At 44.1% G+C, this 26,058-nt stretch overlaps 1 protein-coding gene across 1 annotated transcript in view; it reads right to left on the bottom strand.

The window, feature by feature from the left end:
- Window positions 1-26,058, bottom strand: part of COL7A1 (collagen type VII alpha 1 chain) — a 291,474-nt gene that overhangs the window by 15,245 nt on the left and 250,171 nt on the right. The window contains exons 17-18 of the mRNA XM_085624371.1: window positions 14,885-15,010; window positions 10,417-10,563 (exon numbers count right to left, since the gene is read on the bottom strand). Of these exons, the coding sequence (XP_085480497.1) occupies window positions 10,417-10,563; window positions 14,885-15,010 (273 nt within the window). The remainder of the gene's footprint in view (window positions 1-10,416; window positions 10,564-14,884; window positions 15,011-26,058) is intronic.

Here is a 26,058-nt window from a genome sequence, read left to right as displayed (position 1 = left end):
TGACGGGGCACTAGCGCTTGCTGGCACAGAGTTCAATAACAGAATATCTACCTTTTCCATCCCTCTAATATTCTTCTTGGGTTTCTTTCACATTTAAGAAGAAAATTGCACATTACATGATCTCACAATTATTGGCCAATTCACAGACCTTTATACGGTTCTATTATGTATTGACTCCATGATAAAGTTATATTGTACCTACCTTACCAAAGTAGTGTGTACTCGTATTTGTGATATACATGTCACGCTTCTCTTATAGAATAGCACACATCTGCACCAGTAGCTTAAATTTAAAGTTTAGGTTTATTTTGATTTGCACGTTTAATTAATAACATGGCAAACATTCACAATAAAAAGGGCACCCAGTTCAATGCAGATTATACAAGACGCCATTGACAAGAAACAGCATGCACAATTGCATGATTAATAATATTTAAAAAAGTAGCAGAAAACCCCCATTCATAACAGCAGCAGCGGGAGATCATGTATCATACAGTTTATAAAATATACCAATAACAGGATAAAATGCACACTGACACATGATTAACAATATAGCAGCAAAAACCCTATTCCTGATAGCAGTCACGCGAGTTCACAGGAAAGCTCAGACAAATGCTCAGCAAAAGTGCAAGTGCTAATCAGAACCTACAGAAGTGACAGGACCTTTGTCTATATATACTAAAATTAAAGCGCAAGGCGTGCAAGTTCCAGCTAAGAATAAGGGCATCTGGTCCATCTTGAAGGGGAGCATGCCCAGCATAGTGGTATGGGCTTTGCTCTCAAGCTGCAACATTTTTAAGCATTGACGAGGCAATTGTCATGATTTGATAAATCTTGCCATCAGTAAGCCTGGGCAGAGTTCAGCTACGCGGAACTCCGTGAAGTGACAAAAAAACTCCGCCACACTACGCTTGCTTGCTAATGATTGTTCGCATTGATTTTCAGCGCTGGATGTTTGCCCTGCGCTGGAAAATCAACACAAACGGCATCATGCACAGCGCAAGAGGATTCTGCTTCTTTGTTGCCACTCAAGTAGATTTTCTACCCGAGCGGCAACTTTCTCAATGCAAACAGAATGTTTTTCAACGCGAGCGGTCGCAACCACCCACGACCACCCGTATTGAGAAATACGACTGTCTGAATTGAGAAATCTTGCAGGGAGGAGGATTTTTCTCACTTGCGATCACAAACTTGGCATTGGGGAGCACAAATGAGCAAAAATCTCATTAGGAGGTGGATTTTCCGTGCTAACGCTCGCCAACCTGTTGGGGAGCGCAAGCGAGGAAAACAAAAATTGGCTTTTCAGAGCTCCACGTGCTCCACGGCGCGCCGAGTGCAGATGTTAATAGAGCGTACCTCCTCATGAGTTGTCAAGAGCCTTGCTTGCTTCCTCAGTGCTTTCATTCTTTTGGGGGGCAAAGCAGTCTTCAATAGGCCTCTGGCAACCAGATGGTCTGTGGCTACCTGGACAAGCTTCTAGGAGACAGATTGCGAAATCGTGTGTAATGGCCCACAGGAGTTTTTTTAATGACCCCTGCTCACCTGGCGTCTACATGTGGCCCACCCAAGTCCTAATTCCTCAAATTTGAACATATGTCACTTAACACGATCCCGAATGTTCATATGATTTTGTGTACATATTGAGCCTTGTTCATTAATTGAGTATTCTTTTTATATGTGAATGTGTGATTTGAGTGCTGATGTTGTGGATTGATTTCGGTATGAATGTGTAAGTCAGTGAGTATTTGAGTACGCCTGGGACCTCGTTTAGTATTTTCATTGTTATTTTGAAAGTTTTTTTGTATCAATTATTCATCAGTCAATGCACTGAATTTATCTGTCTGAAATCGATCTAATTCAAAAAATTAAAAAATTAAACACTTATAAATTTGTTTTTTGATCATGTTCTGATTTAATTATCTGCTTTTTCCTTTTGTCTTAGTCCTAGTGTTGATATACCTAAAAAACGATACATTGTACGTTCTGAAAATCATAGGTAGAGACGACCCCTTCTTTGTATTTATTTTACCCTGCTCAGCTAATGCAAGCTTGTAGCACATGGATAAGAAGCTGGCGAGCAACACATAGTTTTGTTGAAGCAGGTTGCACTCGAAACTGACCTGAGCGTGTGCAGAACATGCCGGTAACTTGAATAAGCACCTATAATATTGGCATTGAGTCTGGTCTGATTTAGATAAACAAATGCTCTGTATTCCAATGTGGGCATTGGTTTGCTTTCTTTGACTTTGCAGATTGCTGTCAAGTCTGGGCCAGGGAGATTTCGAAGTAGTCACTGAAAAGCTAAAGTCAAGGCGTTGGCTGATGTTGCTAGAGCCTTGATGTTTGGAGTAGGAAGGCCGCGTTCATTAAGCCAGACCCCTAGGGACTTGATGCTAGGTGCTCTTTCAATCTTCTGGGCATATATATACCAAGCACCTTTTTTGTTTTTCTTATTCCCGAAGACTACGATCTCAGTTTTCGATGTGTTAATGCTGAGTTTATTTTTCTCACAGTACTCAGCCAGAGATGATAAGGCCCTTTGAAGGCCAGTTGCTGTTTGATCCATAAATATCGTGCAATTGGCATATTGTAACATCTGCACCGTCTTCCCTTGGAGTTTTGGTGGAAAGCAGTAAGCTCTGCTGAGGTTGTCATTCAAATTCGCGAGGTACAGATTAAAAAGTAAAGGTGACAAAATACAGTATCGCTTAAAGCCAAATTGGTGACATCGGCACCCGTAGGATTACTCTCACATTTCAGGGGTGATTTTAAATTTTTTAGAATTCACAAGAGTTTTCCAAGAGTACTTCTGGAATCCTGTGACGCTTGCAGCTTCCATGAGTACTCTCTGAAAACCTTTATGAATTCCCAATTCCCAATTCCCAATCAGTGTAAACAGTATATAACTGCACATCTGAAAGTGCCTCTGCATTACTGTGGTTCGACTTTTCATTTTTCGTATCATTTCACCACCAGTTTGGGGGTATTGCTTGCACATACTCGCCCGGGAAAGGGATTTACTCCTGCACTTCATTTTATTAAATCTGGTACCATTCTTGAAGTGTGAATGGGCAGAGAAAAGGTAGCAAATACCTACAGACTAGCAGGAGTATGGGTATAAATAAACATTCAAGTGCTTCTTGGACATGGACTGTAACATCACAACCTTCTGGGGTAATATCATGCATCAGTGTGATAACAAAAGTGGCCATTCACTCATTCAAAAGTGATTTGCACAGTTAGGTTGCACTTTCGTGAGTAAGTAGTTTTGTGAACCTGACCTGTGGAGGAAATGCAGAAACTTAGCAGAAGCAGGGTCAGAGGAATGGGCAATGAATTTAGGGCTTATTCAGTTAGCATCAAGAGAGTTTGGGGCATATCAACAAGGGCTTTATCTCTGCTTTTTTGGCTTTAAAAGCCAAAACAGCAGAAATAAAACTAGCACCCTATCAACAACAGGGTGCTAACACGCAAATTTGCATGTTAGCACCCTTTTACTCTACGCTTCCCCTTGCATCTCTAATGAGATGCGAAGGGGCGTTCCAGAGTAAAATAATAGGAGAAATGTCGCTAAGCGACATTTCTCCTATTATCAAGAATGTCGCTAACCCTGTTAGAGACAAAAAAAGCAGCGCTAACCGCGGTTAACGCTGCTTTTTTACGTCTGCTAATTTTCATACTTAGCCATGATATCCTATGGAAGGAGGGTATCATGGCTAAGTTTGCCTGTCTCTATCAACAATCTAACGTGAGATTATCGCTGGGTTTCCAGCGATAATCTCACGTTAGCCTGTTAGCGTGTAGATTTTTATCGCTATGGAGATAAGAGTTGCTAATAGCACGCTATCTCAGCGATAAAAATTCACGCTAGCCGGCGATAATTATCCAAGCGCTAAGTGCGCTTTGCGATAATTATCGCCGGTTGTTGTTGATATGCCCCTAAAAGCTTTGTGTGTTCTTTCACAAACATTATAGAATTTTCACCAGTTAACTCAGCATCTCTCTTACACCCTAATGGATCTGACATCGTAGTTCGCGAAGTAGCGCTACGCGTAGCTACGCAAAGTGCACTTCGCACTACGTGAGCTACGCGTAGCACTTCGCGAAATTCGTAGTTCCCTGTTCGCACTGTGCAAGATGCCGTTTTCAATGATTGCACAGTGCGGACAAGCATCCGGCACTGTGCAATCATTGAAAACAGCATCTTGCACAGTGTGAGCTGTAGTTTTCTGCGCTGCAGCTTTCTCAACGCGGACTGGTAGTTTCTCATCGAGAGCGGTCGAGATCATACGCGACCACTCGCAATGAGAAACCTGACCTCCCCGCGTTGAGAATCTCACCGGGAGGTTTATTTTCCACGCTCGTGATCGCCAACTTGATGTTGCTGATTGCGAACGAGGAAAAAGTCTCGCCGGGATGTCATATTGCTTGCTCGCGGTCGCCAACTTGACATTGAGGACCGCGAGCAAGCAAAAAATGACCGCTGCACTACGCAACGCTACGCGTGTTTGCATTGTGCTAAATGCAATTCGCGTAGTGCGAAGTAGCGCAAACTTCGCAAACTACGCGAGCGTAGCGTAGTGCTTTGCCCAGGCTTAATGCTAGACAGGTGGGTAACTGCACCCATCAAACAAGGTTTTCATGGGTTTGTGCAGGGCATAGTTCCATAGATGTTTTAAAAAGTGGGTTAGATGATAAAATAGGTTAAAAGGCTATCCTTCACCATATACCTTTGTAAACTAAGCACACATCAGTGGGAGAATGATGATGAATTGTCATGCTATGAGAATACTATACGCATGCATACATACCTCCTGACGTATGAACATTCCACGCGAGTCAAAAGGGAATGCTTGACTAGGAATAAAGTCATAGATAATGTACAAATGCAAGCATTGCTCATACTTTACAGATGGTTTTCAAAGACTTGGTGACTCAGCGACATAATGTTCGTGTATGACTGAGACGAGGGGTCCTTTAAAATGCCCAGTGATTTTGTGATGTGAGTAAACTACAAAAAGCCAAATACAGATATCATCCAGAGAGAGCAATGCTGGCAGGATGCTAAAAATAAACTAGAGCTGTGCTAGTGCCCCCTGATGGGGGCATACATTTGCAAATGTCCCTACAGGTGTATGAGGCACACGGTTTGAGTGTGAGTGAGTACAGCGTGAGCTGATGCGCCTCAAGGTGCTATCATCTGCTGTTGACAAGGGACTGAGTCAAAAAAAGATGAAGTGATTTGTCCGGAATCGGGCACTGCCAAGGTCTTGTGTTTTCCCAATACGAAACTATCCACTAGACCAATGATGGTTAACCTGCGGTCTGGTGACCCCTTGAGGTCTGCAACACCTATTCAGGGGGTCAGCGGACTACTTATACATTTAAATAATAGAAACATATTCTTAAAGGGTATATAAATAAGGAAGCAAAATGTAAAATTTCAATTTTAAAACATTCTGTTAATGTGAAGGAATTTGAAATTGGACACTAAAAATGAAGTTAGTATCCTCAGATTGATTCGTGGGAGCAGTGCAAGTCCATCAAACAGAAAATAATATGGCCTATTGAATTTAGAAAAGCTCCACCGTCCCATTAAAATAAACTTTTAGATTTTTTATATTCGTTTGTGAATTAACTTAAATATTTAAACTTTTGTGTATTTGTTTGATGAATGCTTGTTTTTGTATTTTTGTGACTTGTTTTGCAGTTCAAATCATTGAAATTGCTTAGGGGTCCCCACTCACCGGATTCCAATAATAACTCAGTGGAGGCTCACTGATTCCAGTAATGATTAAGTGGGGGTCCCCAGAAGTCAAAAGTTTAAGAGCCACTGCACTAGGCCATGGTTTCTCTCTGAAGTGGATGAGTGACAGCGAAATATACAAAAGCGTCCAAAGGGCCAACTCAACACCTTCCAAGAGCTTGAGAGAAATTATGAAATTATCTGTTTTGGGTGTGCTTTCTCGTGTTATTGGGCATAACACGTTACTTGACATAAAATGCTCAACAGGATTAAGCAAAATATTGAGACTTTCAGCTGCGTTTTCCCACTTACCCAGAAGGCGATAAGGGCTTGGGCAAAGTCGGTCATACATGAGGTCCAAGTCTGCTGTAAAGCACGTAGTTTGGTATTTTCATGGGGTTGTGATCTGGGAGTGCCTGCAGGTTTGCACAGTGCTGCTCAAGTGCATGTCTTATTTTGAAGACACAGGTAGACTTGAGACTTGCGCATTTCATATGTGTCTTTGAGATACTGAAAGGGGCATATTAAATTGCCTTCCCATGTGCCTTACTGCTTGGAAATTCTAATGGGGTCCCAAGTTTGAAATCCTTTTAAACTTGCTTTGTGTTTCAGCCAGTTTCCAGTCCATAGTGGTGTTTCCCCACTTGGTACGTCATACCATTTAATCCACCGCAATGCCTGGTGACAGTACGTTAGTGATGTCATGGTCGCCAGGGGAGGTTAGTGCATTTGTGGGGCTCCTAGAGGAGATCGAATACATTATGTTGTTTGAGAGCCGTAGTTCCACAGAAATTGCAGGTTCTGCGTGATCCGCAAAGAGCCAGTCATTGACTAGGGTGATATGGCTTGTCCACTAGTATAGATTTGCATAAGTGATTCTGACGCCTCCATCTTAAGGTCCCAGTACACATTTGCGAAACGCACTTTGTGGCTGGCATTCCTTCCACATTGCCATATGAGAGAGGGCTGCGGAGTCTGGCAGTTTTTGCCAGAGTGACAGCCGCATTAGCCCTATCTTGTGCTGATAGTCTTCATCCTTGGGTCCCTCACCTCCCCCCTCTTTATGGTGTAGGCTACCTCAAGCTCTGTTAGTTTAAGGTATTTCTATCGTTTCGCCGCTGTTTGATAAGACATTGCCTGCCCCCGTAGGACTGCCTTCAGTGCCTCCCAAATCACTGCCTGGGAGTTCACAGACCCCTTATATATAGTCAGTAATCTGCTGCCTAAGGATGTCAGCGAAGGAAATGTCCTGTACACACCAGGCGCTCACGCACCATAGTCCAGGCTGCTATAGGTGATTTTAATATTATCATTGTGGGGGCATAGTCTGTCAATGCACAGGGTAGAATGCTTGCCTGTATTACCAGTGTGGCATCAACAGAGGGTAGGAAGAAGTAATCAATACTGGTAGAGGAACTATGCAGGTGGGAGTAGAATGTGTATTCTTTATTGCAGGGCTGAAATATGCGGCATATTTGCAAGGTTGAGTGCTGTTTGTGTTGAGGGTAGGACACATAACAGTGTTGAAGGCCCCACCCCCCATTGTTCATCTCGTGAAGGGTTTTAGCAGGATGTGTGTGAGTGCTTAGAGTGTATCCTCTACCAGGGTGGGGGGCGTAGACAGAGTCAATGGGCCAGTGTCCGTCACCCATACTCCCTTCTATAACTGTAAATCTGGCCAGCTTTTGATATGCTTTGGGGACTTGTAACAGAAATTGTTTATGTAGGAGGACAGCCATCCCTCTGGAGGTATTGGTATGGCCGGTGTGGTATACCCTGGTGTAGTCACCTCGGCATAGAATGCAACTGTTGTTGCCCATTAGGTGAGTCTCCTGCAGTAATATGATGGATAGTGAGTGTCCTTTGAGGTTGGGAAAGACTGCACTCCTCTTAATTTTGTTATACGACCCACTGACATTCCACAAAAGTATTTAAAATAAAATACATTTCAGGAGTCTGTCATGGTGGATTAGAGTGGTGCAGAAGCTGGAAATGATGGCCTGTGCGCCGTTGTGTGAAGTGTGAACACAAATTCAGACTAACTAAACTAAACAGTATCCCAACTACCCCCCCCCCCCACCTCATTACACTTCTAAACATGAAGTATCCATCGCTCGTCCCCAACGTTTGTGCATATGGTCTGCGGGGTGTGTGGCCCTTGCAAAACCTCAAGCCTTGAAAATGGGTGAGTCAATGTGTGATTAATGTGTTGTCCCTGCATGTCCCAATGTCCCTGCCAGCTCACCACATCCCGACACTCTCCCATGATCTATCAAATGAGCGTCTTTATCAAAAGGATATACAGGTATCAGTTAGTTACAAGGTCCGATGTTCTTAGAGGATCGTCCCTGGCATCTACTTCAGCATTGGAGCAGGACTCGCTGCCTCTGGCCCTCTCATTAGAGCTGTGGTGATGAGGATATCAGTTCTGTCCCCTCTTTCTGGGGGTGTAGTCTCCATCCTGATCCCCTTGATCTGCCTGTTCTCAATGGGTGCAGAATCCACTCCTTGTGCCCCTTCAGGTTCTGGGACGGGTGTGGTCGGTGGGTCTTCCACATTTTCTAGAATCCATTATTTTCAGCCAGTCCCAAACTGCTCGGGGTGTTTTTAAGAAATTAGTTTTTCCATTGTGTACAACTTTCAGTTTTGCTGGAAACATAGGAGGGTCATCTGCATCGCTTTCAGCTTTTGTTTGACTGCCAGAGAGGATCTTCTTTTGTACCAGGATAGTGTAGTCAGAGTACATACTGATTCGTGTAGAATCTGGTTGCACTTGTGCACCCTCTCAACAATAAAGCATGGTGAAAAGATCTCCGCAGGTAACCATGACTTCAACCATGTAGGTAGGAAGGCCTCCAGGTTTGATCCGTCCGCTCCCTCCATAATGCCAACAAGGCGGGGGTTGTACCTTCAGGAGCTGCCCTCCGCATCTACTACTCTGAGTCAAAATGGACCACTCTTGCCCATAGGCTGATCACATCAGTGGATAGAGTCTGCATTATATCCTCTGTAGTGGATATTCGTTTATCGGTATCTGTGACTGTCTGCTATTTTTCTTACGTCTTGGTGGAGCAGTCCGACCTCCACACCAACCCCTCCAACCTCTCTCACTATATTGGTGCTGAGTTCACAGATGGCTTGAAAAATCTGCTCCGGAGTGATTTGTGAATCAGTAGTATCCCCTGGTGAGGTTCCCCCTATGGAGTTCCTGGCGTGTTTTTGGCATACTTATCAATTTTGTTTTGTTGCACGGAAGATGTTTTTGATTTCCCCATCATTTGGAAAGGGAATTGTGCCCGGTAAAACCAAGTGTGTACAGGGAACCCTTCAGGTTACTCCTTATGTCGTGCTTCTTGTGGTGCTGAGGGGAGGGGTTATACTCAGGGTGATAGCTACCTTAAGAATAGATTTTGAGGGAGCTGGGGTCCCTTACATATGGCAGGCTCGCCAGTCTTCCACCGGGCCCCATCACCACCAGGACAGGGAAGCGGGGGTGAGTGGGGAAGTTATATTGTGTTTTGTCCCTCCTCACAGGCAGGGGAGTTGCGCCACAGGCCCGTAGGCCGTCAGCCCTACTCACTCCAGCATCATCAGCCGGCAGCGGCAGATGGCTCTGCAGAATCTCCAGGCAGGTACCTCCTCATGCAATGAGACTGGGGCCCACAGTCTAATGGTCCTTCCCCCACGGATGACCCGCAGAACCAGCGGCAGTGCCCCGCTGAGGCTTCACTCTACCACTCCCTCCATTGCAGGCCCCTGCCAACTCGGGGTCAAAGTCAGGTGCTTGCACCCCTCTCTTGGGCATTTCCCACCGGCCACATGGTTAGCCCTTGGCAGGTCTGCAGCACTCCTCACTTCAGACGTTATACCATTCCAATTTATGGGGGCCGTGTTCTGCTGGGAACTTGCTGGTGGGCTCTTCCCCTTCTTCCGGTGTTCTGCAACTCTGGGTCGGTGGCGCCGCATGCCTCCTCGATGGTGAGCGCAGATGGGACCCAGCGAGATGGCCAGGCCACAAGCACCAGCTGTTGATTCGGCCCCCCCTTGGCTCGCAGCCTGATGAACTCTTGGGCCCTATGTTCTTGGAGGAAGGTAGTTCTCAAGCGGCAGAAGAAAACATCAATAACAGCACTGGGTCGAATGTGCAATATAGGATTCTGGTTGGCTCTGCGGAGCAAGCTCACAATGCAGCCACCATTGTGTGCAGATGGTCATGCCCCCCCCCCACCCTTGGGTTGGTTTTCAAAGACATGGAGGCATTAAGATATTACTATTTACCTCAGTGCTTCCTAATCACTTTGTAAACTATAATCATGAGTTTATTACCACTATTTGGTATGAATTTTGGTATCTCTTGCCTCCATCTCGATGTTTTATCCCATCAGAGGACAGTGGGACAAAAGCATATCAAAATTTACATAGCGAATTGGACTCAGCCATGGACAAGCACGTTTCTAAAAAGCCAAACAATTTTTTATCCTATTTGCCAGCTATAATCTGAAATAACTTTACTGTAGAGAATATGAAAGGCTAAAGCGACTTAGAAACCGAGACTCGCCTCGCCTCTAATATTCCAGCATCCCTCCCACAGGGCACTGGATTTTCCAAGTTATATTGAGCTTGCTTCTTCATTTGATACCTACCGCCAAAACCTGCCAGAGTTTGCCTACCTGTCCGGACAGTGATGGTGACGGCTGGCCCTTCCCTCGTGCCTACTAGAGTTGTCAGTCTAACGTTATATGGAACACCTTCCTTGAGATCTTGAAGATCAAAGATGTTCTGATCACCACGGACACGGCTTGTTACTTCTGTGCCATCTGGAAAGGGAAGAAGAACAAAAAATAAGGAGTCAAGCAGCAAGTAATGATGAAAAGTGGGAGAGAGGCATAAGGAGCATGTGTGAGGCGACTGAGTTGGACTGTACAGAATGGAAGTACAAATGCAGTTTCAGTCCCTAGATGTCATGTTTCTTAAAAGGCATGCCCTATGACGTGAATTGTCTCTCATTGGAATCAACATAGGATAAGGGTGGCTGGGTGATGATGCAGCCAGGTTGGATTGTAGGACAACCCTGGTGAAAATGAGGGTGCATGGACTGATACATTTGTGGACCTCCTTCAATAATGTGGCTACTGAGGAGTGTAAGGAGTGAGGGATACGCTTTGCCAATCCTGGAGGCACAGAGAGCATCAGACCATTTGGACATTGCTTCCACACTTCTTCCATTCCGTGAGGGCTCTGTGAGGACCACCACTTACATTTGCTACACTACTTGGATGCTCCAAAGAAAGTGATGCCAGGTGTGGATGAGGGCCTGGTTCTTAGAGCCTTTGCAAATCTAAGTTGAGCTTAGGTGCTCAAGTAACTTGCTTCATAAGTTTAAAGTAACATTTTGTGTTCACATAATGGTAATTTTTAGTTGCAACTCAATTTACACACACATACAAGCACACAAAATATGATTATATATTATGGGGGAGAAAATCATCTACTCACAGGGCTGGTAATGGATGCTCTGGAAAGTAGATGAACAACAAAAGACTTGAGAGGATGTGTATATTCACAAACATTTACATGTCATGCTGCAAATCTGACTATGGGAGGAGAATTACCCCTTTAAATGGCAGGAGTACGTACTTATCCATGATGGGAATGGGGAAGAACCAACAGCAGAATTGGTGGCTGCTGAGGTGAAAGGACGTCTCCAGAAGCAAAAATAGTTTTCCCATTGAAAACAGAATAAGAAAGTTCACAGGCGCAAACACACTTTTACAAATACATAAACATACACCAACTAAATGTATACAAATGAAACGTTTCAGAATGTCTGTATTTCTCCAAAGCTGTAAATATCGCAGCTTTTCAGAAATACTGGATTTTTTGTGAATTCCAAACAAAATCATAAATCTATTCCAAACTTAGGGGTAATCTTCCAAGAATAAAGATGCCATTTTCTTTAAGAATTGTTTTAGGGTCTAGCTAGAATGGTGATAAATATTACTTATACATAGCAACCCCAAAATATTTTCCTTGAGGCGAAAAAAGCGTCAAAGGTCAACAGCACTCATATAAAGTGGAAATCTACAATGCATGCTTAAACATGCAGAAATGTCTTTATGCTATCATAAATAGGAATTTGCTAATATTTTTCAGGATTACTCCATGGAACCAGCAACTGTCAGAAACATTTGTAACTTCTAAAATTGAAATATATTTCTAATGTAGAGCTTTGTAGGCATGCATGAGTGTCTTGAACTGAGGTTTCTTGGGTAGGAAGTGATGTGAGTCCGTTTGGGGAGGTCCAGGATGAGTCTGGCTGCTGCATTCTGTATGGTCTGGTGTCTTCGGAGGAGCTGGGCGGAGATGCAGGCGTAGAGAACGTTGCCGTCATCAAGGCGACTGGTAACAAGGACCTAAGTGGAGGTCTTTCTGGTGTTGACTGGGATCCAGCTGAAGATTCTGCTGAGCATGCAGAAGGTGTGGAAGCAGGAGGAGGAGACTGTGTTGACTTGTCGTTTCATGGTCAGTTCGTTGCTGAGGATAATATCTAGGTTGCACACATGATCTGTTGGTGTGGGTGTTGGTCTGAGTTCTGCTGTCCACCAGCTGGGATCCCAAAAGGAGGGGTTCTTCCTGAAGATTAGGACTTCAGTCTTGTCGGAGTTGAGTTTAAGGCAGTTGTCTCTTATCCAGTTTGCTGCATAGGTCATGACGTCGCAGAAGTTGGTTTTGGCGTTGGAGGGGTCCTCGGTGAGAGAGAGGATTAGTTGAGCATCATCAGCGTAGGAGATTATGTTGAGGCTGTAGGATCTGACTACATCTGAGAGAGGGGTCATGTAGGTGTTGAACAAGGGCGGGCTGAGGGATCATCCTTGGGGTTCACCGCATATAATGCCCTTGGGTTCAGAGGTGAAGGGAGGTAGCTGGATGTTCTTTGTGCATCCTGTATGAAAAGAGGCGAGCCACTTGAGGGCATTTTGCTGAATGTCGATGGTGTAGAGTCTGTCGATGAGGGTGTGGAAAAAGAGTGTCGTATGCGGCAGGGAGGTTGGGGAGAATCAGGGCCACTGTCTCTCTGCACCTGAGGAGAGTCCTGATGTCGTCTGTGGCAACATCAGTGCATTCTCAGTGCTGTGGTAGGCATGGAATCCTGATTTTGAGGCGTCAAGTAGGTGGTTTTGTTCCAGGTATTCGGGGAGTTGTTGACTGATGACTTTTTCGAATACTTTGACAGGGTACGGGAGCAGGGAGATCCATCAATAATTATTGAGATCGCTGGGGTTGGCGGAGGGTTTCTTTAGGAGGAGGTCTGACCTCTGCGTATTTCCCTCTGTACAGGAAGACTGCTGTGGTAATGGAGGTGTTGATGATGATGGTGAGTTCCGTGCTGATTGGGTTGGTTCGAAGTTTGAAGAGACGGTGAGGGCAGGGGTTGGTGGGTATCCTGGAGTGGATGGAAGACATGATGGCCATGGTGGCCTGAGTGGTGAGTGGAGACCAAGTGGTGATCATTCGGCTGGTGTGCGCTGGTTGGTTGAGGCTGTTGAGGTTGAGAGCGGTGGGTTGGGGGTCGAAGTTGTTGTAGATGGTGGCAATCTTGTTGTGGAAGTTGTCCAAGAGGGTGTTGCAGCGTTCTTGGGAGGGGAGAATTTCTTGACTATTTTGAAGAGTTCTTTCGTGTGGTTGAGCGCTGAATTGATGCAGGCTGCGATAGCTGCTTTCTTGGCTGATGCAGAGGTGGTAGTTGCTGAGGGCTACTTTGTTGTGAGAGGGGTTCCTTCTGGGGCGCAATTATTTCTCGAGTAGGTAGCAGTTGCGCTTGGTGGTTCTGAGCCATGGGATGTACCAACTGGCTTGTTTTGAGGTTTTGTTTATTTTTGCTGGTTTCAAAAGGGGCGACTCTGTTAGCACATTTAGTGATCCATGTGGAGGAATTCAGGATGGCCTGGTCAAAGTCTGATGAAGCTTTTGGTTGAGTGGTGTAAGGGCCTGTGTCCACTGTGTCTCAGTTACCATACCCCAGCTAAAGAGGCAGGAGCTGTGATGCTTCATGATGGTGTGCTGAGTGTTGAAGAAGGTGAAGTGAACAATGGCGTGGTCGGTTCAGGTGAGGTCTGTGATGTGGCTGAATTTGATTCTGTTGCTGGGGGTGAAGATGGAGTTGAGTGTGCGTCCCGCCTTGTGCGTGAGTTTGATGACCAGTTGGGTGAGGCCAATGTTTTTTCAGGTTCTCCAGGAGGGTGATGGAGTTAGTGTTGTTGTGGTTATCGACGTGGAAATTGAGGTTGCCGAGTCAGATGTAGTGGTAGGAGTCAGCAGGGGGGCGATGAGGTTGGGGATGGCGTTGCAGAAGCTGTTAAGTGTCCCCGCGTCTGTATATGAGGGTGTCTCTTAACGTGGTCTTGGCATCGGTCTGTAGTTGGAAATTGAGGTTTCCATGAGAGGCATGGAGTCGTCGTTGGTGATGGTCCATCAGATGATTTCCTTGAAGATGATGGCGATGCCCCCGCAATGTTTGTTGGTACAGTCTCTGTGTATTATGTTGTAGCAGTCGGGTGCTGCGGTGGCAATGTCAGGGTTCGAGGAGGGGTTGAGCCACTTTTCGGTGATGAAGGCAATGTCAGGGGAAAGGGTGGAGATGGTGTTCCAGATTTCATGCAACCAATACAGTCATCAAAACAATATATTGAATACATCAATCTTTACTGAATAACACAATAAGATCTATCATAACTTCAGTCAATGTTTCTAATTTTTCGAGTAGATTTGGAATATTTTATGAACCCAGTGTGATAGCCAAAGAAACCTAGATAGGTGCTCTTTCCTATCTGGATGAAAATCTTACTACCCCCAAGTGACTCTATGTACACACCCAGCCATGGCACCATCAGACTGGAGTCGAAAAGTGCAAAATAAAAATAAAAAGTCAACAGGGCTTCTCCATTTATTCAACCAGGATCTGGAATAACAACCTCCTTAAAGAACACTACACTTCTGTCTTTGCTTCTGATCCTGTACGGCGCTCCACTGCCTTTTGGTTAGGTTCACTCTCCATAAATACCATGTAGATACGTAATAGCTCCAAATCATCAGTGCTCAACAATCTCAATTACCTTCACCTCCATTGACCATTCTTACCCACTGTGTTTCTGACCACGATCAGGTACTCTGTGGCTCCGGCCACTCCATTCCATGAGAGGCGTATCCGGCCTCCTCTCATGTCGAGGACCCGCAGGTTGGTGACTGTACCAATGGGTGCTGGTTCTGGAGTGGTAGAAGAGAAAGGATGTGTGAGTGACATAGCGCATGTTTTAAAAGATGAAGATGCTTTGGCCTTGTCCGTGACAACAACATATTTAAAGAAACATGAGAAATCAGGTTAGGACTGAAAGAACACTACGATTGCTTACACCACAATATTATCTATGGACAATGCCATGGTTCTAAAACATGGCTTAAATATTAACAAAATCAAATTTTTCATTCGGAAACCTTTTTGAAAACTTAGATATAAGCTGTGACTTTTATCTAACAAATTAAAATAACAAGAGCAACTTTAGATAAACAAGAAAATGGCAGGAATATAAAAAGACTGAGGGGCCGATTACGATGTCGGGCGGACCTCAAGGTGCCTGCCAGAGGGTGCAGGCATTAACAGGGGGCACCTATGGTGGGGCCGCAAGGGAAAGGGGGCCCTGCTAGGGGTCCCCAAACACGCTTTCCGATAGGGTTTCAATGGCGAAAAGGACTGAATGGAAATCCTGCTGAAAACCATGCATCGTAATCCGGATGGCGTAAACCACCGCCCATTTGGATTACGTGACGATTCCGACTGACGAACGGGTTTCATGAGCCATAACTATGACCGGCAGGTTTCAATTCCGACCAGCTGAATCAAAATCATCCAGTCGAAATTGAAACTGACGATGTGAGTCGTAAGGCCTCCGACCTGAGAGAGGGCAATTTTAAATGAAAAAAGAAAAAAGTGCAAGCATAATAGTGAGCGGAGTATTAAATTGCACATTTATCTTTCCGATTAACTATTGGAAGTGCTTTATGCAAGGATTTCCAAACAGGTCTGGCTGATAATGATCAAATCTTGTTTAAATGAGAGGCAGAGCAGGTCACTCGATCTTCTTTGTCCGCCTTAAGCACAACCTCCTCCCCCTAAACCTTTGACTGATTGAACAGGAGAGGACATCTCCATTTAAGAAGCTGGGGGCTTGGTATGCAAAGACTGTTTAAGTTTGCAAAGCCTGCGATTCACAAAACCACTGAGTTTGCCCCCACCAAAGGGCTTTTTCCAATATGCAAAAGCACTTTTATGAGTTAGAGAAGTCTTTCCGACTACCCTTTTGCGATCCTAAACAAATTGCAAATCAAAGGGACATGTAAAGACCCTTATTTATGAGTGACAGAGGGATTTATAATACATTATGCCATTGATCACTTTGTTATCGTGTTTTCATATATCTATACACACCAATGTTATATACAAATCCAATGGTTTCAACATTGATTTAACACAGTTTATTTATAATTTCAGTTAATAATCCATGGTCCTTTCACTTTTCTTTTTTGTATTTTGAAGAAAAAAATAGATGTATTGTCTTATTTTCTTAGCTTCCTTGGACAACACATGTTTCGTGTGGCTGTGCGCTTCTTCAGGGCTAAAGTGGCAAAACTCAGGAGAATTTGTTTCTCAGTTTGACTGAATGATATTCTCCTCATCAAATCCACTACGTGATCAGCCTGACAGTTATATCAGAAAATGTTATAAGGCATATAATGCACCTTTTTCAGAGTATATCAAATTAGTAGTATTGCCACCAGCCCTTGGAAAGACTAAATAGGAAACAAAGATTTATCACATGCTTATTCTTAGTCACTCTGTTCCAGTAATTCCATGATGCAAAGTCCCGCAGGGAGACGAAGAGGATCAGCCAAAGTCTAATTGGATTTATGTTTTCATCAAAGTACAAATATGAAAATGAAAATGGACATGAATTATTAAATGAAATGATAAGAAAAGTTTTAGATAAAAAGATGTGAAATCATTTGATTTCTATATAACATCGATGTGTATAGGCATGTGAAAACAAGATAGCCAAACAGCATTGGAATTCTTATGAAAATGATATTCATTATTTCTGTGTTGTTTGATTAAAAAAAATATGTAACTAGTTTTAATGAATGTATATCAATGTTTTATTTTTCTATTTTGCAATAAGTTAATAAAATATTTTATAAAAATATTTTTGACAAATATTCTTTTGTTACTGTTGTTCCTTCTATAAATACAACCCAAATCAAGCATTCTCACCCTCCAAACAACATCACTCGTAATCATGCAGGCCAGTGGACAGTCTAACAATCTTTACCTCATAGATACCCTTCCATGGTAAAACACTCACCTTCCAACAACATCACCCACAATTATATGGGCCAGGAGTTGGTCTAATGATCCCGACTTCATATAAAATCTTAAATGGTAAAAAATACACCTACCAAACAATATCAACCACAATAATTCAGGCTAGGGGTTGGATCTATCAATCTCCACGTCATAGAGACCCTTTGCTGGGAAAATACCCACTCTCTAAACAATGTCATATACAGTCACTGAGACAGAAGATGGCATAAAGATCTCCACCCCAGAGAGACCATTCCATGTGAAAACACTCACCCTCCAAATGACATCAACCACATTGAGGATGGGGGGTGGTCTAATGATCTCCACCTCACAGGAATCCAATCTGAAAATACCCACCCTCCAAACAGCGTCACACGCAATCATTCAGGCCAGGGGGTGATCTCTACATCATAGAGATCAGTCAATGAGAAAACACTGAACAACATAACCCACAATCATTTAGATCTAGGAATGGTTTGATGACCTTCACCTTATAGAGACTCTTTAATAGGAAAGACCCCTCCTTCCGAACATGACCCACAATCATTCAGGCCACAGGAAGGTCTAACCATCTCCGTCTCATTGAGACCCTTCTATCTGAAAACACTCTCTGCCAAAACAACATCCACAATCATTCAGACCAGGTGGTGAGCTACCAATCTCCAGCTCATAGAAACCCATCATTTTGAAACCCCAGGATTGTGACCAAAGATGCCACATTAAATGCCAAGTGGAGAGGTAATCTGTGAATACTGCTCTACATGCTAATTGTATAGTGTGAGAAAGTGCCATCTTTCTTGCATGGTATGCCCCCACTTTTTGCTGAATGTACTTTGACTGAGTGTGCCCTGGACTCCTGCCATTCAGGTGCCCATGGCCTATGTTCCTTCCCTAAACAGAAACCTCAAAACCAAATTGGCAAACTCTGGTCACATGTCAGCCCCTGGTATGTGGTACCCTAGGTACCCAGGGCCTTGTGACCAGGGAAGGCCTCTAAGGGCTGCAGCACTCATTGTGCCACCCTTAAAGGCCCTGTACCCTAACACACACACACTGCCCAGGCAGGCTGAGTGTCTTGGTACAAGACAAAACAGAGAGACAACATGGCACACATCCCTGTGTGCCATGCCCACAACCTACAGTGCCCTGGCATACATCAGCCACCCCTCTAGCTGGGTGCCCTATGCCAGTGGTGTGGGCACAGAGGCAGGAGCCCTGTGCCCCTACAGTACCCAGGTCCATTCATGGGCCCTGTAAGTGCAGTGCTGCCATTTAAGAGTACTTGGTGCTGGGAGCTTGTCAAACACGAACTCCACAGCACCATAATGGCAGCACTGAAGACTGAGAAGTTTGGTATCAAACTGCTCAGCACATTAAATCCACACTGATGCCAGTGTGGGATTTAATGTACCAAGCACCACAGAGGGCATCTTAGAGAGGCCCCCTGAAACCTAACCTACAATCCACGTCTGTTCTGAGGCTGCCTAGGCTGCCACACAGCAGACATGTGGCTGGACCCCTGGGTAGGAGAGCCCCTGCTCTCCTGGGTCTGCAACAATGCACATCCTGGGCGAGGTGCTAAATCTCCTCCCCCAGGATGGGCAGGGGAAAGCTTCAAAGGCATGCCGCCTCTGTGAGCTTCCCCAGGCCACTGCAACCCCCCACTCTGGCGGGAAGCTTGGCCAGAAACCCCAAATAAGGACAGGGGATGTGTCAGCCTGCCCACCCCTCAGGTGGGGGAGGCAAGGTGAAGCACATCCCCGGGCTCTCGCCATCTTGAACATGGGGAGCCCTGCCCAATCAGGATTAGGCTACTGCCCCCCTCCCACAGGAGAGAGGTAGGATAGGGGGTGTACCCACCCCAGGACAGGGACCCATTGGTCCCTGCCCTTCACCTACCTGTAACGCCCCTAAATCTAGTATTTATGGGCACCCTTAACCTTCCTTCCCCAGATTCCAGATTCCGAAATCCGAAGAAGAGCTAGAAGAAAGAAGACCTGCCCTGCAGCTGCTAAGAAGAGGAAGACATGAACTGCTTTGGCCCCAGCCCTACCGGCCTGTCGACCCTCGAACCTGCTCCTGCTCCAACCCGGCATCTCTTGTGGCCAGCAACCTCACAAACCCTGGAGGACCTGGCTACCTTTTGACTCTAAGCCCCCTGGGACTCCTATGAGTAGAGGCTCTACTCAAAATCTACTTCTAATCCCTGGCAGCAGCCCGGAACCGCAAACCCAGCACACTCTGCACCAGCCAAGCCTGGCCTGTGCCGGAGTGAACAAAGACCACGAGAACGACCCCACGGCGACTGTGACCCCGAGTCCGGCACCCAAGGACCTCCCTCGACACTCCTGAAGAAGCCTGCAGCCTCAGAACCAGGTGCCCTCCCAACCGCGATCAACAGAGGGTAAGATTTCCCGACACCAAAAGGCACCCCTGCACCCGGCACCCCCCGGCCCCCTGTGCCCAATCCCGGGGTACCTACTTATCCTCCAACTACCCAACTTACTTCTCGAAGTGGTGGTGGCACCTGAAGAATCTTCGTCCCCGAGCTTGCAGTCTTTTTCTAAACCGGAGATTTCCCATTGAAATCAATTGAGCGCCCGAAGGCTCAAAAGCACCCTGCACCCAGCCGCCCGAGTGGCCCTGGCAGTGCAATCTCTACACCTACCTACTTCCCCACTTGCCCTGAGTAAGTGACCAGGAGCCCAGCTCCCACAGCCGCGTGGCCTGCTAGTCAGCAGCCACCAACCAAGGCCCCCCTACCTCTCATAGGATAACATTGGGCCTAACTCTCTCTGCACCCGGCCGCCCTTGTGCCGCTGAGGGTGAACCAACTGTACCTACCTGACCCTGGGAGACCCCCGAGTCTATGCCCAGAACCTTAACTCTGCCAGTCGAGTACTTACCTTTAAACCGATAACTCAATTTTCTTCGTAGGGTAACATTGACTGGCTTTTTCCTGAAATTTCTTCCAAGTGTGGACTTTTCAAATCTTAAAATATTCACCAAAAATCAGCCGAGTAACGAAAACGAAAATACTCACCTGCTATTAGGTGAGCTCCCAGTGCTGGATCTTGGTGCCCAGCACTGACTCTGAAAAATACTTACAACTGTACTTACCAGTAACCCAATTTTCTCCCATAGGAAACCATTGACTGTTTTTCTGTGAAATTTCTTCTGAGTCAATTTCTGCAAACTTTAAATATTCTTTAAAAATCGTATAACTTCTGAAAACGTAATTGCGTACCTGTTTTGGATAAAGGTCCCAGTACTAAGTCTAGGTACCCAGTACTGGATTACAAAAGTAACGAGAACATACTATACCTGCAACTTGAATTTTCTTCCAAAGGGAATCATTGACTGTTTTCTATGAAATATTTTCTGTCAACTTTTAAAATAGCAAAATATTGTCTAAAATCATCACAGTAATTAAGTCGACTTTTATCACTTGATTCTAAGTACTGACCCAGGACTGAATCTAGGATCCAGTCCTGGAATTCCAAAAGTAATCCTAAAAGTAATCTGTTGCAAATAACTTGAAACTTTCATTGAACTCAATGCATTATTGTGTTTAAAATTGGGTTGCCTATTGCAACCACTTGTAACTTTCTACAAAAGTCAATTGCATATTGCAAAAGTATTTATATAAAGCATCTCATTCTGAGAAAGTATATTTTAATACCTATTGTTGGTTCTAAAATATATTTTTTATATATAAACCATTGGCCTAGAGTTCAGTTATTGAGTGTGTGAGACCATTTGCTAGCTGAGTGTGTGCAACAAATGCTTTACACTGTCCTCTGAAACTGCTTTACTGCTCGACCAAGCTACCACTTTAGAGAGTAAGGTTATATCTAACTTTAGCCTCTGCCAAACCTCTGGGGACTGTGGACTATGTACACCCTGTACCTATTTGGGAACAGTATATACAGAGCCCCTTTCTCACATATAGCATAACTTAGGGGCATATCAACAAGGGCTTTATCTCTGCTTTTTTGGCTTTAAAAGCCAAAAAAGCAGAGATAAAACTAGCACCCTATCAACAGCAGGGTGCTAACATGCAAATTTGCATGTTAGCACCCTTTTACTCTACGCTTCGCCTTGCATCTCTAATGAGATGCAAAGGGGGCGTTCCAGAGTAAAATAATAGGAGAAATGTCGCTAAGCGACATTTCTCCTATTATCAAGAATATCGCTAACCCTGTTAGAGACAAAAAAAATAACGCTAACCGCGGTTAACGCTGCTTTTTTACGTCTGGTATTTTTCTGACTTAGCCATGATATCTTATGGAAGGAGGATATCATGGCTAAGTTTGTCTGTCCCTATCAACAAGCTAACGTGAGATTATCGCTGGGTTTCCAGCGATAATCTCATGTTAGCCACTTAGCGTGAGGATTTTTATCGCTATTGAGATAAGCGTTGCTAATAGCACGCTATCTCAGCGATAAAAACCAACGCTAGCCGGCGATAATTATCCTAGCGCTAAGTGCGCTTAGCGATAATTATCGCCAGTTGTTGTTGATATGCCCCATAATCTCATAGAAGTGAGAAAATGTGTGGCGCTGGGTTACCATCTTTAGACTAATCACCCACAATTTCTCCAATACCAAAGCAATCAGATATGCTTTTGTTTGGTCTGAAGAATCATTTGTCTTATAAACACTTCATGGAAATGTGCTCTAATGTGTTTTTTTGACAAAGTTCCTGATAGAAGTTTGGTTTTCACAGGAAAATAGGCAAATTCTTCACTTAATCGCTCAGTCACTTAGTCACTCTCTGAATGTGACTGAGTGAAATGAGCAATGAGCACTTGAGACAATGATGAACTTACTGGCATGCTCCTCGAATGGTTCATTGACAAAATACCTCACTCAATGGAACACCAACCAAATGGCTTGGCAACAGATCTATTGGTTGGTGAACTCAATCCCTTAATAAATTGCTCTCAGAGTAAATGTAGGAAATCTACCTTGTCTACATGGTCACATTTTTGCCTTTTGCTGGGCCCTGTATTCATGCTGGCCATATAACTCTGTGCACTTTATCCCCGCTAAGCAGTACTAGTGCTCCTCGTTTCAACATGGTGAAATTGGAATACTCCTAATTGACATATTTAACTTACTTATGTCCCTAATACACGGTACAAAATGTAACAAGGGGATGTAAGTTAAATGTCACTAGTGAACAGCAGCACCCATTGAGTCATCCGCTACAGTGACAATGCAAACATAAGTGCAGGCCTACATTTTGTAGCCTGGCTTTGAAGTTTAAACAACAAATTTGATGTGTAAAAATAACCTCTTTTGATGGCCTACACCTTCCTTTTAATTATTTATAAATTACCTTTAAGTAAGCCGTATTGCCTTATGGTCAGGGTGTATGGCATTTAAAAGTAGGACATGCAAACAACAATTTTTAAAAGGTATTAAAAATCCAATTCAATGGTGAAGTTAGATTTTTACTCAATATTAGGAAAAGTAACTTTTTGAAAGTTACCTTTTCCCTGCTACAGGCTAATCTGCTTTTTACTTTCCCACTTCTGCCAGGCAGTAATTAGTGGCCTGGGCGATAAATTCCGTTCCGCTCACGGAATTTGCGGACTTTGGGTAATTTCGCGTTCTGCGGAGAACACGGAATTGTCCAAAATTCTGCGGAATTTTTTGCTTGTTCGTGTTCTCAAAATGTGTGTTTGCAAGATATTTCCCCCGAGCACGCAAACAGTGTTCGCGAACAGGAAAAAAGAATCGCGAACAAGCAATTCCGCATGTTTGCTGAATTTCTGCGTGCTCGCGGAGATTTTTTACCGTTTCGTGGAGCTTTGCGTAGCGCGACTACGCAAATTCCGCCCACCCCTAGTAATTAGCATTTGAATAGCTGTGAATTAGCATGAAATTCACCCAGGAGAAAACAATGGACTGACCTGAATGGGCAGAGGTGACCTGTCTGAACATGACAGAATATGCAGGATGGGGCTGAGATTATCCTTTTTGAGAGGCGACCCCTCTGAACATGACAGAATATGCAGGATGGGGCTGAGATGACCCTATTTGATATTAAAGTGTCAAATTCTGCTTGACAGGTCAGCTATGGATTTTTATTTGACAATCATGGCGCACTTTAATAAGGCCTCCACTGTCTGTCACCGACAAATGTTAGCTGATACTTAGGCTGGCCCGTTTAATTGTCTCTTCAGTGAGGCAGGCTTCCATCACTGCGTTATTCCAGTATCAAAATCTGTTTGCCAGGTTTGCTGGGTTTAAATATAACACGTGGGTCACATATCAAAAGAGAGAAACAAGATGGCTAAACAATTCTTGTGCAACTACTGTCTTGTTACTGAAAACTAAGCTTTTGCTCTACTCGACTACCGCCTCTGAAAACATTGTGGATACGGCACCAGCCTCACACTGGACTTAATTGTTAGATATGGGAGGATATTAGGATTGCCATAGTACTCTCCCCACAACCCCCCAATCCTCAGTGACAAGTTCAGTGTGAACTAAGGCTTTTGCCATCTTGAAAATTCCCCAAGTTGGTAGGTTTAGCCCCAGGAACCTCTAACCCATTGGTTAGGGCATGCCTAGGGGTCATTTCCACCTACTAGCTTGTGCCAGGCATACATGTGGCACTTTCAGGCACCCACTTCAGAACAGCGTTCAAGTATGGAGCGAACTTGCACTCCAGATCCAGGGGCACAGCTGAATGTCACCTGATGGATGACTTATGTCTTTCTTTTCCGTTCACATTAATCCAAAAATAATCCATGTAATCCAAAACTTTCAACTTAGTTTCATTTTATTTGTTCTTTCCACACGTGATTGGCATTTACGCATTTTCAAAGCTACTGAGAAGCTTTGAAAATGCGTAAATGCCAATCACGTGTGGAAAGAACAAATAAAATGAAACTAAATTGAAAGTTTTGGATTACATGGATTATTTTTGGATTAATGTGAACGGAAAAGAAAGACATAAGTCATCCATCAGGTGACATTCAGCTGTGCCCCTGGATCTGGAGTGCAAGTTCGCTCCATACTTGAACGCTGTTTATTACTTACGTGATAAGAGAGCAGATCACGTCATCCAGTGAGCACGCATACAGATTTAAATTGGAAAGATGTGTTAAAATGAGTAAGAGTACTAATAATGGTGTGCACGGCAATCTCCTACATGTACCCACTTCAGAACACCCATGGATCTATCGAAGATCAGGAGAGGACTGAACCTACTGTCTGGAACTGAGAGCCTAGAACACTTGACCTGCTCTCACTCTTGTAACCAGGACAAAGAAGTGCACTCCAAGGGTCGTAGGGGTGACCTTCTTTTGAAGCTACAGGGACACAACAACATAGAATAGGCCTTTCCTACAACTACACAGCTGACCAGTACGAACTAGACCTGAACTAGACCCTGCTGCTAGCTTCTGCTTGCCACCCTCTGCGTCTCTAAGGACCTCCCCAGAGGTCCTGGGGAGCTTTAGGAGTGTACTCCTGTGGGGGACTGGGATTGAAAAGGAAGTCAGAAGGTAAACTGTTTCCCCAGGATGAACCTGGTTGTGGTATCAGACCCGCACTCGATTATGGTCAGTGTCAAATTGTGCCTAGGTCTTGTTGTACTGTGACTATAGATTGTCAGTTTAAATCAGGGTGCTCGAGAATGTCAAAGCCATAGGCAGGGGGCAGAGATCAGATACCGGAGCTGGGACACCTTGCATTAAGTTAGCCGTGCACTTTGTAAATTGTATTATTATTATTATCATTGCCAGTTTGTGCTTTTTGGCGCTATTTCTTACTAAAAACATTTTTTTAATCCCTTTATTGGATTTTTGCCATTTTGGTGTTATTTTGTTTATTAAATTTCACTCTATTTTTATTATTATTTTGGGGATTTTTATTACTGTTTTAGTACTGCATAAATACTTTAAACATTGTCTCTAAGTTAAGCTTGTCTGCTCTGTGCTCTGGCTACAAGGGGATTGAGCTCAGGTTCAGTTGTTGACTTCAGTGGTTCATCCTGACAAGAACTATGATTATAACCAGAGGCGGGTACTTACCCCCTCAACTAATAACCCAATTTCTTATAGTAACATTCAAGCACATCCATTCACTACTCTTTAAGTGATGCTTTACCTAATCGAAAGAATCACCGGTGCTATTGCTCACCTAGTCCCTAAGTATTGACTGACTGACTGACTTACTGGCTCACTTTGTTGATGACTTTCACATTCACTCACTGAAGCAAAACTACTTACTGATAGTCAGTCTGACATTTTGATTTGTAGAATCACTTTCCTACTAATGATAACCGGCTAACAGAACGACTGACCCACTCATTCTTTACTGAATGATTGACTGATTAATTGGCTTACTTCTCATTTTTGCTTAAAAGCTATTGTGCAAAAATTAAGAAATAAAAACAAAACATAAGATAAAATAAGCTAATACTTGAAACATGAGAAAACCACAAAATACTGAAATCCATAAATGCACAGAATACCAAATAGTGGAGTTAACGACCAAGACAGAAGTTCCCATCACTCCCTAGAAAACACAATGTGTACATGGAGGCTCTAACTTGTACTATCTTCCAGGGTTTCACCTAAGGAGCTCTATGCTGTAAGTGGCTGACTGACTGATTCAAGTGATAGCTTATTCAATAAAAGACTTTGAATGACTGAGAGACCGACTGATGGACTCAATGAATTCCTGAATTTCTCCCTCACTGGCTGAACAGCTCAGTCAGGGGCCGATTCACAGAACTAACTTAAGACAAAATCCTAAACGTACTACTTTTGGTATTCACAGAAGTTAGGATTTTGTCTTAAGTTTGTCTTAATACAAACTTAAGACAGACTTAAGACAGACTTAAGATAAACTTAAGACAAACTTAAGACAGACTTAA

Source organism: Triturus cristatus, chromosome 9, assembly GCF_964204655.1.
Source record: "Triturus cristatus chromosome 9, aTriCri1.1, whole genome shotgun sequence".
In the NCBI taxonomy this organism is placed as follows: Eukaryota; Metazoa; Chordata; class Amphibia; order Caudata; family Salamandridae; genus Triturus; species Triturus cristatus.
This window is presented reverse-complemented; position numbering and strand designations above follow the sequence as displayed.